We start from the raw sequence: 13663 nt of genomic DNA on the forward strand, positions 1-13663 counted from the left end.
ACACACCCAACCCCACCAGTATTCAAATTTGGATGCATTGATATTTGTGCCAAATTTGGTCCAGTGAATGAAAATACATCCTGTGTTCCAAGTTTGGTTCAATTCCATCATTGGTGGAGTTCAGAATGCTCTTTGATTGTAGGTGAACTGTAAATCCCAGCAACTACAACTCCCAAATGTCAAGGTCTATTTTCCCCAAACTCCATCTGTGCTCATATTTGAGCATATGGAGTATTTGTGCCAAGTTTGGTCTAGATTCTTCATTGTTTGAGTCCACAATGCTATTTGGATGTAGGTGAACTAAAACTGCAAAACTCAAGATCAATGCCCACCAAAGCCTTCCAGTATTTTCTGTTGGTCATGAGAGTTCTGTGTTCCAAGTTTGGTTCAATTCCATCATTGGTGGAGTTCAGAATACTCTTTGATTGTAGGTGAACTGTAAATCCCAGGAACTACGACTCCCAAATGACAATATAAATCACACACACACACACCCAACCCCACCAGTATTCAAATTTGGGTGTATTGATATTTGTGCCAAATTTGGTCCAGTGAATGAAAATACATCCTGTGTTCCAAGTTTGGTTCAATTCCATCATTGGTGGAGTTCAGAATGCTCTTTGATTGTAGGTGAACTGTAAATCCCAGGAACTACAACTCCCAAATGACAATATCAATCACACACACACACACCCAACCCCACCAGTATTCAAATTTGGGTGAATTGATATTTGTGCCAAATTTGGTCCAGTGAATGAAAATACATCCTGCATATCAGATATTTATATGACAATTCATAACACTAGCAAAATCACAATAATATTATGGTTGGGGGTCACCACAACATGAGGATCTGTATTAGGAAGGTTGAGAACCACTGGTGTAGATGCACTCTTAGAAAGGGGATGTAAGAGCTTTGAGGTTGCGCATCAATACAGATGACACAGATGATTTGGTCACAGCCTTCTCTGGCAGAGTGAAAGACATGGTATTTCTATTTAAATCACAGTAATTATTTCTCTAGCAAGAGTGTCCCCCAGGCTATATTTGCAGTCATCAGCTCCTTCTTACTCTTATTCGTCTTATTCTGACATGATTTTTCTAAAAGGCAGATTGGCTTTCCTGGGAACCTACTATTTGTTAGGGAAAACTACCCTAAAATATATCGCAGAGCATCCAATAAACAGACAGGATACAAAAGTTGAGCATCAGCTCATTAGCGAGCAGAGCATGAAGTGCCGTGTGATGTGGCTGTAAAGAATTCAGAGTTTAGGAGGCAAACATGCAGTCCAATCTTTAAAAAACCACAAAAGGTTTATTTACAACAAAAATAGTAATTGCATTTCTTAATGATCAAGAACTGGGTCTGAGCTACTCTCGCACCCATCTCTTCAAAGGTTTCAACGAGAGGGAAAAAACATCAGTCACTACATCTTTCTGACACACAAGCAGAGAGAGATCTCAAAGCACACAGCACATACTCTCCATAAAGGTAAAGGTAGTCCCCTGACATTAAGTCCAGTCATGTCTGACTCTGGGGTGTGGTGCTCATCTCCATTTCTAAGCCGAAGAGCCAGCGTTGTCCGTAGACACCTCCAAGGTCATGTGATACTAAAGTGTAAAAAGGCAGAAGTCAGGTTCAAAAAGCTTGTGGTAGAAAAGTATCCGTTTTAAACAACCAATCAGAATGAGAGCAAAGAGAGAGAAAAAATTAGATACGTTCCAATTGTCACACAGGAGACATGAGGGAAGGGAAACCCTTAGTCCAGGGGTCCTCAAACTATGGCCCGGGGGCCGAATACAGCCCTCCAAGGTCATTTACCCGGCCCTCGCTCAATGTCAACCTAAGTCTGAAACAACTTGAAAGTACACAACAACAACAATCCAAAAGCAGGCCCACACTTCCTATTGAAATACTAATAAGTTTATATTTATTAAAATTGTTCATTTTAATTATTGTATTGTTTTAAGTGTTTTTTGCACTACAAAATTATTTATTTATTTATATTCCGCCCTTCTCAGCCCGCAGGGGACTCAGGGCGGATTACAGTGTACACATATATGGCAAACATTCAATACCAATTTTGACATACGAACATATACAGACATAGAGGCTAGTTAACTGTCGCTTTCATCATCCATCTGCGACGCTGATGAAGCACTTCCGCATTCCCCGCATGCTTCCCCGCTGGAATGCTTTGCTGGAGTCTTCTTTATGGCCACATAAATCAGTTAATTTAGCCTCCCCACACTTTAAGGTGGTACCTTATTTTCTTACTTGACAGATGCAACTGTCTTTCGGGTTGCAAAGGTCGACAACAGGCTACACACAATTGGTTGGAAACCCACTCCAACCCGGGCTGGCTTCGAACTCATGACCTTTTTTTGGTCAGAGTGATCACTCAGCCAGCTGCACCACAATCCCAGTGCTCGCCACAATCCCGGTGCTAAGATATGTGCAGTGTGCATAGGAATTCATTCATGTTTTTTTTAGATTATAATCTGACCCTCCAACAGTTTGAGGGACTGTTGTCACCTGCCCCTCTCTTTAAAAAGTTTGAGGACCCCTGCCTTAGTCTGTACTAAACTGTTCCTCATTGAGGATTTGGGACTTGGGCAGTTTTGGGTTGAATTCCAACACTCTTTCAGCTTTAAAATATATATACATATTCTTCAAAACCTGTACTGGACTTACAACGTTGGGGTTTGAGGGAATTTCAGAGGTCCATTCTGCTCCTGAGATTCCCTGAGGTTTCCCAACCCAAAAGGTAGATGAGTTAATTTTTTTTTGTCGTGTCAGGAGTGACTTGAGAAACTGCAAGTCGCTTCTGGTGTGAGAGAATTGGCCATCTGCAAGGGCGTTGGATGAGTTAATTGAAAATGTGTCTTGTCTTCTTCTCATATAGTGGAAGATAAAGACTTTCTGTATATATTTCAGATTTCAATATTAATGTCAAATATATGTATACTTTACATAGGATTTGTGCTACATTAGAACAGTTAAAGCAAATATAACTTAAGTAAAATAAACATTAAATATTAAATAACAAAAAATAAGGTGTCGACACTAAACTAATCTGGGAATCTGCTATTGCAACACATCCAATGAAGTGGTTTAAAACCAGTGTAAAAAAAGATTAGGACTAAGTATGTTCCAGTCTACTTGGAATACATGAAGCTCATTCCAGTAGCGTGTTTAAGAACTGGTGCAAGAGTCCAGGAGAGCCATGACTCCCAATGTGAGCATCATCCTAATTTCTTTGCTAGTTAACTTGTACTACCCAAGTGGGTCCATGGGACATATTTCAGTGTTATAGTCTATCCTTTCATTTAAAAAAAATCCACAGGACAGGGCTGAATTAGATGGAGGAAAAATCTGGGTCAGGATAAAACAACCTCCTGGAGTTATTCTGAAAGCCTTGTTGTTGTTGTTGTTGTTGTTGTTGTTGTTGTTGTTGTTGCATGACAACTTAAGCCAGCCCTAAGGCAAAGCTATGGTGGGCTTGTCCAGGGCTGAGAGTGTGAGACTCATGCAAAGTTACCCAGTGGGTTTCTATGAGCAAGACTCCTTCCTGAGTCTTCTATGACTCCTTCCTCTCTCTTTGGTCCATCAGCATCCTAGAGTTATTATGAAAGCCTTGTTGTTGTTGTTGTTGTTGCTCTTGCTGCTGCTGTTCCATGACAATTTAAGGCAGCCCTAAGGCAAACCTAAGGGAGCCCCCGGTGGCGCAGTGGGTTTAACCGCTGAACAGCTGAACTTGCTGACCGAAAGGTCGCAGGTTCGAATCTGGAAAGCAGTGTGAGCTTCTGTTGTCAGCTCCAGCTTCTGCCAACGCAGCAGTTCGAAAACATGCAAATGTGAGTAGATCAATAGGTACCACTCCAGCGGGAAGGTAACAGCACTCCATGCAATCATGCTGGCCACATGACCTTAGAGGTGTTTACAGACGGCACTGGCTCTTCGGCTTAGAAATGAAGATGACCACACCTGGAATATTGTGTCCAATTCTGGGCACCACAATTCAAGAGAGATATTGACAAGCTGGAATGTGTCCAGAGGAGGGCGACTAAAATGATCAAGGGTCTGGAGAACAAGCCCTATGAGGAGCGGCTTAAGGAGCTGAGCATGTTTAGCCTGAAGAAGAGAAGGCTGAGATATGATAGCCATGTATAAATATGTGAGAGGAAGCCACAGGGAGGAGGGAGCAAGCTTGTTTTCTGCTTCCTTGGAGGCTAGGACGCAGAACAATGGCTTCAAACTGCAATAGAGGAGATTCCATCTGAACATGAGGAAGAACTTCCTGACTGTGAGAGCCTTTCAGCAGTGGAACTCTCTGCCCTGGAGTGTGGTGGAAGCTTTTAAACAGAGGCTGGATGGCCATCTGTCAGGGGTGATTTGAATGCAATATTCCTGCTTCTTGGCAGGGGGTTGGACTGGATGGCCCATGAAGTCTCTTCCAACTCTTTGATTCTATGATTCTATGAACACCAACCCCCAGAGTTATACACGACTGGACTTAATGTCAGGGGAAAACCTTTACCTTTACATTAAGGCAAACCTATGGTGGGGTTTTCTGGAGCTGAGAGTGTGTGACTCATGCAAAGTCACCCAGTGGGTTTCCATGACCAAGACAGGACTCCAACCCTGCTCTCCAGAGTCATTGCCCAACACTCAAACCACTACGCCCCAGTATCTCTCAAAGAAAGCCTACCCTTTTGTGTTTGTGTGTGTGTTCGGCTTATGGGATGGGGCACCCCTCTCCAAATTTCCTTGAGAGCTCCCCAGCAAGTAAAATCAAACTTCGGCGACTAAAATGATCAAGGGTCTGGAGAACAAGCCCTATGAGGAGCGGCTTAAGGAGCTGGGCATGTTTAGCCTGAAGAAGAAAAGGCTGAGAGAAGACATGATAGCCATGTATAAATATGTGAGAGGAAGCCACAGGGAGGAGGGAACAAGCTTGTTTTCTGCTTCCCTGGAGACTACGACGCGGAACAATGGCTTCAAACTACAAGAGAGGAGATTCCATCTGAACTTGAGGAAGAACTTCCTGACTGTGAGAGCCGTTCAGCAGTAGAACTCTCTGCCCCGGAGTGTGGTGGAGGCTCCTTCTTTGGAAGCTTTAAGCAGAGGCTGGATGGCCATCTGTCAGGGGTGATTTGAATGCAATATTCCTGATTCTTGGAAGAATGGGGTTGGACTGGATGGCCCATGAGGTCTCTTCCAACTCTTTGATTCTATGATTCTATGATTTTCCTGCAGTTCAGTTCACAGATACATAAAGGACATGGTGGGACCACCACCCTGAACGTCCCATGTCTTCATTCAAGTCGTGGATGGTCTTCTTTTCTTTTCTTTGGGATTACTCGCTCTCGCCTCTCTTGATCTCTCCCTTCTCTTTCCCCTCCTTCCGCTCTCTTTGGTCCTTCAGCATCCATCCCCTGCTGGTTGCCATAGAAACAGAGACGGGAACAGGAGGGCGGGAGGGAAGGAGGGAGCAGGCAGTGCCACCAAAAGAATTCAGGGATGCCTCAGCTTGTCTGACTTTTTCCATGCACTCTCCTACATACACAGACAATCTCTCATCTCTAGGGATTCAAAGAGAGATGCCGGCTCTATGACATTCCTAAAGCTATCTTACCGCACGTGCAAAGACTCCTGCCGCTGGCTCTTATGCATGCAGAAAATGTGTCCTTAGACCTCTGATGTGGTTGGACTGCAACTCCCATCCATCTCAGCCAGGATCTTCAAGACAGATGGTTCAATTGGACTTCAAAATCTGATGGATTGCATCCATTGCCTGTTACTGTTGGAGGACAGTGGTTAAATCCCCCAGCCTCTTTGGTTTCCATGTTTTGGAAGAAAGTCACAGTATATAATGTGCTGCTGAGTATGCATGCCCAGTGTGGAACACATCTCACCATACTAAAATAGTGGATGTGGCTCTTAATGAGACATGCCGCATTATCACGGGGTCTCTGCGCCCTACACCACTGGAGAAATTACACTGCTTAGCCGGTATTGCACCACCTGACATCCGCCGAGAAGTAGCAGCCAATAGTGAAAGGACCAAGGCAGAGACATCTCCAGCTCATCCCCTGTTTGGGTATCAGCCAGCACGTCAACGACTTAAATCTAGACATAGTTTTCTAAGATCTACAGAGACACTCGCTGGAACACCTCAGCAAGCGAGAGTCCAAAAGTGACAGGCTCAAACCCAGCACCTCCACCAGTGGCTGATACCAAATGAGAGACTCCCTCCTGGGCACACAGAAGACTGGGCGACTTGGAAGGCACTGAACAGACTGTGCTCTGGCACCACAAGATGCAGAGCCAACCTTCAGAAATGGGGCCACAAAGTGGAATCCACGACATGCGAGTGTGGAGAAGAGCAAACCACTGACCACCTGCTGCAATGCAACCTGAGCCCTGCCACATGCACAATGGAGGACCTTCTTGCAGCAACACTGGAAGCACTCTAAGTGGCCAGATACTGGTCAAAGGACATTTAACCAGCTACCAAACTCACAAGTTGTGTATTTTTCTGTTTGTTTGCTTTGTTCTGTTAGAAATGTAATATAATGGACTGGCTGTTCTGACACGACAAATAAGTAAAAATATGGATTGATTATAGTGGGGAGGGTTTTTATGTAAATCGGAACGAAGAAAAGGTCTAGGCTTGGCTTTCTCCACAGACAAAGTCCGCAAACCAACAGCCCTCCAGCATTGCGGGAACATTTGCATGCAGAGGTGAACTGCATTAGTGCTACACAATCTGCATGCAGAATAGCAACACTGCACAACACATGTCAATAGCCAGGTGCCATCGCTCACTGCACACAACACACACATATAATGTAAGGTATAAGATGTCCAAGACCCTTTAGTGCATAGGAGACACAATACATGTCAATGACCAGGTGCCATCGCTCAGTGCACACAACACACACGTATAATGTAAGGTATAAGATGTCCAAGACCCAGGCCCGTAGCCAGGATTTCGTTTCGGGGGGGGGCTAAAAAAAATTTCAGGGGGGGTTTCGGGGGGGGGCTGAGTTTCGGGGGGGCTGAATCTGAGTGAAAGAGGGTCTACCCTAGCAAACCTTTTGTATCATTACCCCAATACCCCCATGCATATGGGATATATTGAGTATGGTGATCAGATCATGATATGAATAAACATAACAGTTTAAATAATGCACCAATAAGGCCTTTTCGCGAACCACCATGAAAATTTCGGGGGGGGGCTGAAGCCCCCCGAGCCCCCCCCCTGGCTACATGCCTGCCAAGACCCTTTAGTGCATAGGAGACACAACACATGTCAATGACCACGTGCCATCGCTCAGTGCACACAACACACACATATAATGTAAGGTATAAGATGTCCAATACCCTTTAGTGCATAGGAGACACAACACATGTCAATGGCCAGGTGCCATCGCTCACTGCACACAACACACACGTATAATGTAAGGTATAAGATGTCCAAGACCCTTTAGTGCATAGGAGACACAACACATGTCAATGACCAGGTGCCAGCGCTCAATGCACACAACACACACGTATAATGTTATGTATAAGATGTCCAAGACCCTTTAGTGCATAGGAGACACAACACATGTCAATGACCAGGTGCCATCGCTCAGTGCACACAACACAGACGTATAATGTAAGGTATAAGATGTCCAACCCCTTTAGTGCATAGGAGACACAATACATGTCAATGACCAGGTGCCATCGCTCAGTGCACACAACACAGACATATAATGTAAGGTATAAGATGTCCAAGACCCTTTAGTGCATAGGAGACACAACACATGTCAATGACCAGGTGCCATCGCTCAGTGCACACAACACACACGTGTAATGTAAGGTATAAGATGTCCAAGACCCTTTAGTGCATAGGAGACACAACACATGTCAATGACTAGGTGCCAGCGCTCGGTGCACACAATACACACATATAATGCAAGGTATAAGATGTCCAAACCCATGCAGTGCATAGGAGACACAACACATGTCAATGACTAGGTGCCAGTGCTCGGTGCACACAATACACACGTATAATGCAAGGTATAAGATGTCCAAACCCATGCAGTGCATAGGAGGCACAACACAAGTCAATGACCAGGTGCCATCGCTCAGTGCACGCAACACACACATATAATGTAAGGTATAAGATGTCCAAGACCCTTTAGTGCATAGGAGACACAACACATGGCAATGACCAGGTGCCATCGCTCAGTGCACACAACACACACGTGTAATGTAAGGTATAAGATGTCCAAGACCCTTTAGTGCATAGGAGACACAACACATGTCAATGACTAGGTGCCAGCGCTCGGTGCACACAATACACACATATAATGCAAGGTATAAGATGTCCAAACCCATGCAGTGCATAGGAGGCACAACACATGTCAATGACTAGGTGCCAGTGCTCGGTGCACACAATACACACGTATAATGCAAGGTATAAGATGTCCAAACCCATGCAGTGCATAGGAGGCACAACACAAGTCAATGACCAGGTGCCATCGCTCAGTGCACGCAACACACACGTATAATGTAAGGTATAAGATGTCCAAGACCCTTTAGTGCATAGGAGACACAACACATGGCAATGACCAGGTGCCATCACTCAGTGCACACAACACACACGTATAATGTAAGGTATAAGATGTCCAAGACCCTTTAGTGCATAGGAGACACAATACATGTCAATGACCAGGTGCCATCGCTCAGTGCACACAACACACACGTATAATGTAAGGTATAAGATGTCCAAGACCCTTTAGTGCATAGGAGACACAACACATGTCAATGACCAGGTGCCATAGCTCAATGCACACAACACACACGTATAATGTTATGTATAAGATGTCCAAGACCCTTTAGTGCATAGGAGACACAACACATGTCAATGACCAGGTGCCATCGCTCAGTGCACACAACACAGACGTATAATGTAAGGTATAAGATGTCCAACCCCTTTAGTGCAAAGGAGACACAACACATGTCAATGACCAGGTGCCATCGCTCAGTGCACACAGCACACACACGTATAATGTAAGGTATAAGATGTCCAAGACCCTTTAGTGCATAGGAGACACAATACATGTCAATGACCAGGTGCCATCGCTCAGTGCACACAACACACACGTATAATGTAAGGTATAAGATGTCCAAGACCCTTTAGTGCAAAGGAGACACAACACATGTCAATGACCAGGTGCCATCGCTCAGTGCACACAACACACACGTATAATGTAAGGTATAAGATGTCCAAGACCCTTTAGTGCATAGGAGACACAACACATGTCAATGACCAGGTGCCATCGCTCAGTGCACACAACACACACGTATAATGTAAGGTATAAGATGTCCAAGACCCTTTAGTGCATAGGAGACACAATACATGTCAATGACCAGGTGCCATCGCTCAGTGCACACAACACACACGTATAATGTAAGGTATAAGATGTCCAAGACCCTTTAGTGCATAGGAGACACAACACATGTCAATGACCAGGTGCCATCGCTCAGTGCACACAACACACACGTATAATGTAAGGTATAAGATGTCCAAGACCCTTTAGTGCATAGGAGACACAACACATGTCAATGACCAGGTGCCATCGCTCAATGCACACAACTCACGTGGACCAGAGTGAAGAGAGAGGAGGGCAGAAGACAGTTCCACCTTGTCTCCTGTGCTATGTTTATACTATAATATAATGGAATATAATATATTGTATATACATATGATATTTATAATATTATAATGTAATGCAATATAATACTAATAATAATAATATATTATAACTATATATTGTGCTTATTGTAATTTTATATTGTTATATGTGTGATGCAATTATGATGCTGTTGTTTATTGTTTGCGTTTTCGGTTTTATTCTGCTGTAATTTGTTGTCTGGGCTTGGCCTCATGTAAGCCGCCCTGAGTCCCCAGCCGGGAGATGGTGGCGGGGTATAAATAAAGATTATTATTATTATTATTATTATTATTATTATTATTATTATTAATATAATATTACTAATAATATTACAATATAATGGTATAATACAATATACCATTATATACCATAGCTCACCAAAGTATAGAGGGAATAATGGTTGTTGAAACCAACTGTATATTTAGAAGTTAGGAACTGGGAATCACTGGAACTGAGAGACTTAAAAATGATTCTTTAAAAGATTTCCGCTGCCACCATATTACTAAAGAACAGGCTGAGGTAATATTGAGAGGTTGTTCAGTAACACACCCTGTGTTACTCTAGTTTTCTTAGAGGCTGGTAAAAAGCTGACTTGAATAACACTTTTACCACAAAGGTATTCACACTGAGGCTGGTATAAGTTGGTAAAAATAACAAGAACTTTATTTGAATATCCATTTCAAGTACAAATGCTTGATGGTTTCAGTAAAAATCTGGCATACAAAGCTTGTGGTTACGTTTGAGAAGAGATCTTTAAAACATCTGGGTTATTTATTTATTTATTTATTTACAGCTTTTATATTCCGCCCTTCTCACCCCGCAGGGGACTCAGGGCGGATTACAGTGTACACATATATGGCAAACATTCAATATAGTAATATTTAATACTGATATTGTACTATGCTAATAATATAATATATTGTATGTATATATATCTTGTAAGCCACTCTGAGTCCCCTTTGGGGTGAAAACGGCAGCATATAAATTTCGTAAATGAATAATAAATAAATAATGCAAGGTATAAGATCTAGGGGTCCTCAAACTTTTTAAACAGAGGGCCAGGTCACAGTCTCTCAAACTGTTGGAGGGCCGGATTATAATTTGAAAAAAATATGAATGAATTCCTATGCACACTGCACACATCTTATTTGTAGTGCAAAAAATACTTTAAAACAATACAATAATTAAAATGAAGAACAATTTTAACAAATACAAACTTATTAGTATTTCAGTGAAAGTGTGGGCTGCTTTTGGCTGATGTGATAGGGTTGTTGTTGTGTGCTTTCAAGTCGTTTCAGACTTAGGTTGACTCTGATCGAGGGCCGGGTAAATGACCTTGGAGGGCCGTATCTGGCCCCTGGGCCATAGTTTGAGGACCCCTGGTCTAGATGATGTTTCTCTATTTAATATGGTTCGATTTTAATTTATAGTTATATGCTACAGTTTGCTTTTATACTAGTTTTTTATATATTGTGAGACATTAAATTTTTGCCATGATTATGTTGGAAACTGCTGTGAGTCCCCCTGGCAGAGAAAAGTGATATATAAATGAATGAAAAATATAAAATAAATAAAGTAGAAGGCACCCTAAACGTCTTTCCTCCTTGCCCCAGGCGTTCTCGGTTCAAGCGGTCCAACAGCGTGACGGCTGGTGTGCAGGCTGACCTGGAGCTGGAAGGCCTGGCTGGGCTGGCTGTGGCCACCGAAGACAAGGCCCTGCAGTTTGGACGCTCCTTCCAGCGCCATTCCTCGGAGCCCGAGTCCACACGGCAATACTCGGTCTACAAGACGGTGCATACGCAAGGCCAGTGGGCCTACAGAGAAGACTACCAGATGCAGTACGACACCATGGAAGTGCCCCGCCAGAATTCCTGGATGGATCGGGGCTCGCGCAGCCTGCCAGATTCTGGCCGAGCATCACCTTGCCACCGGGACGGCGAGTGGTTCATCAAGCTCCTGCAGGCAGAAGTCGAGAAGATGGAAGGCTGGTGCCAGCAGATGGAATTGGAGGCTGAAGATTATGACTTACCAGAAGAAAGTGAGTTTCCTCTCCCTCCCTCTCCCTCTCTTATTCTTTCTCAAGTTGTATCTACACTGCAGAAGATGACATTTTGAGATTGATAGTTTGGTGAGTCATCTGAACTCTTTGACAAAGCAAGCTAAAGAGCCTGTAGAGCTACAACTTCCATCATTCTATAGCACTGAGCCATGGCAATTAAATTGCATTATTTCTATAGCATAGTTGCACCTTCCCTATCCCTCTCTCATTCGTAATCACACTATGCTATTATAAAAGAGCCCTCTGGTGGTGCAGCGGATGAAACCACTGAGCTGCTGAACTTGCTGACCGAAGGGTTGGCGGTTCGAATCCGAGAAGCAGGGTGAGCTCCCACTGTTAGTCCCAGCTTCTGCCAACCTAGCAATTCAAAAACATGCAAAAGTGAGTAGATCAATAGATACCACTTCTGCGGGAAGGTAAGCTGCTGAACTTGCTGACTGAAAGGTTGGCGGTTTGAATCTGAGAAACGGGGTGAGCTCCCACTCTTACTCCCAGCTTCTGCCAACCTAGCAGTTCGAAAACATGCAAATGTGAGTAGATCAATAGATACCGCTTCTGTGAGAAGGTAAGTTGCTGAACTTGCTGACCGAAAGGTTGCCGGTTCAAACCCCTGGAGGAGGGTGAGCTCCTGCTGTTAGGCCCAGCTTCTGCCAACCTAGCAATTTGAGAATATGCAAATGTGAGTGGATCAATAGATACCGCTTATGCGGGAAGGTCAGCTGCTGAACTTGCTGACCTAAAGGTTGGCAGTTCGAATCCAGGGAGTGGAGTGAGTTGCCACTGTTAGGCCCAGCTTCTGCCAACCTAGCAGTTGGCAGAAGCTGGGCCTAACAGTGGGAACTCACTCCACTCCCTGGAGTGAGTAGATCAAACATGCAAAAGAGAGTAGATCAATAGGTACTGCTTTGGCGGGAAGGTAAGTGCACTCCATGCAGTCATGCTGGCCACATGAACTTGGAGGTGTCTACGAACAACGCCGGCTCTTCGGCTTAGAAATGGAGGTGAGCACCAGATTCAGACAGGACTAGACTTAATATCAGGGGAAACCTTTACCTTTAATATGCTGTTATAATGCTATGATCCACTTTAACACACATTGCAACATCCTATGGACTTCTTGAGTTTGTTGTTTAGTGAGGACCAAGAGCTCTCTGGCTGAGCATTCCTTTAAAATGCAAATCCCAGGTTTCCATAGATGTTGTCCTGGAGCTGGTGTGGAATATAGCAGATCAGCAGTGTAATTTGATAACTAACACTCTCTGTCTCTCTCTTTGTCTCTCACTTGGAAAAGTGCTTGATTGGTGGGATCTCACTTGCCATCTCACCTGCCATCTTTCCTCTCAACACCAGCATGCTTCTGTGTCAGTGGTGTGTGAATCCACTTGGGTTTAGTCCAAACTTTAAAGATGTATTTGGAGAATACATTTTGTCCACTCCTCCTCTAGGGCCTGAACTTTTACCTCCTGGTTGCAAATCTCCATTCCTGAGCAAGGTGCTCCTCAAGTTTCAGGTGTTCCCAGATGAAACAATCTGGATCCAGGTCTAGAAACAGCCCCGAAACAACCTATATTGCTCTGATGAATAATGTTATTCAGGAGAATAAAGTTATTGTATTGTCGAAGGCTTTCATGGCCGGAATCATTGGGTTGTTGTGTGTTTTCTGGGCTGTATGGCCATGTTCCAGAAACATTCTCTTTTGACGTTTCTCCTGCATCTATGGCAGGCATCCTCAGAGGTTGTGAGGACCTCACAACCTCTGAGGATGCCTGCCATAGATGCAGGCAAAATGTCAGGACAGAATGCTTCTGGAATATGGCCATACAGCTTGGAAAACACGCAACAGCCTATACAGGGGTAGGGAACCTTCGGCTC

General features: G+C 43.9%; 1 protein-coding gene across 2 annotated transcripts in view; it reads left to right on the forward strand.

Annotated features, from left to right (window-relative positions):
- Positions 1-13663, forward strand: part of DLGAP3 (DLG associated protein 3) — a 555041-nt gene that overhangs the window by 517494 nt on the left and 23884 nt on the right. For both annotated transcript variants that reach the window (XM_060784572.2, XM_060784573.2), the window contains exon 9: positions 11346-11770. In XM_060784572.2, coding sequence (XP_060640555.1) covers positions 11346-11770 — 425 coding nt within the window. The remainder of the gene's footprint in view (positions 1-11345; positions 11771-13663) is intronic.

The sequence above is a fragment of the Anolis sagrei genome, chromosome X, assembly GCF_037176765.1.
Source record: "Anolis sagrei isolate rAnoSag1 chromosome X, rAnoSag1.mat, whole genome shotgun sequence".
NCBI classification, from domain to species: Eukaryota; Metazoa; Chordata; class Lepidosauria; order Squamata; family Dactyloidae; genus Anolis; species Anolis sagrei.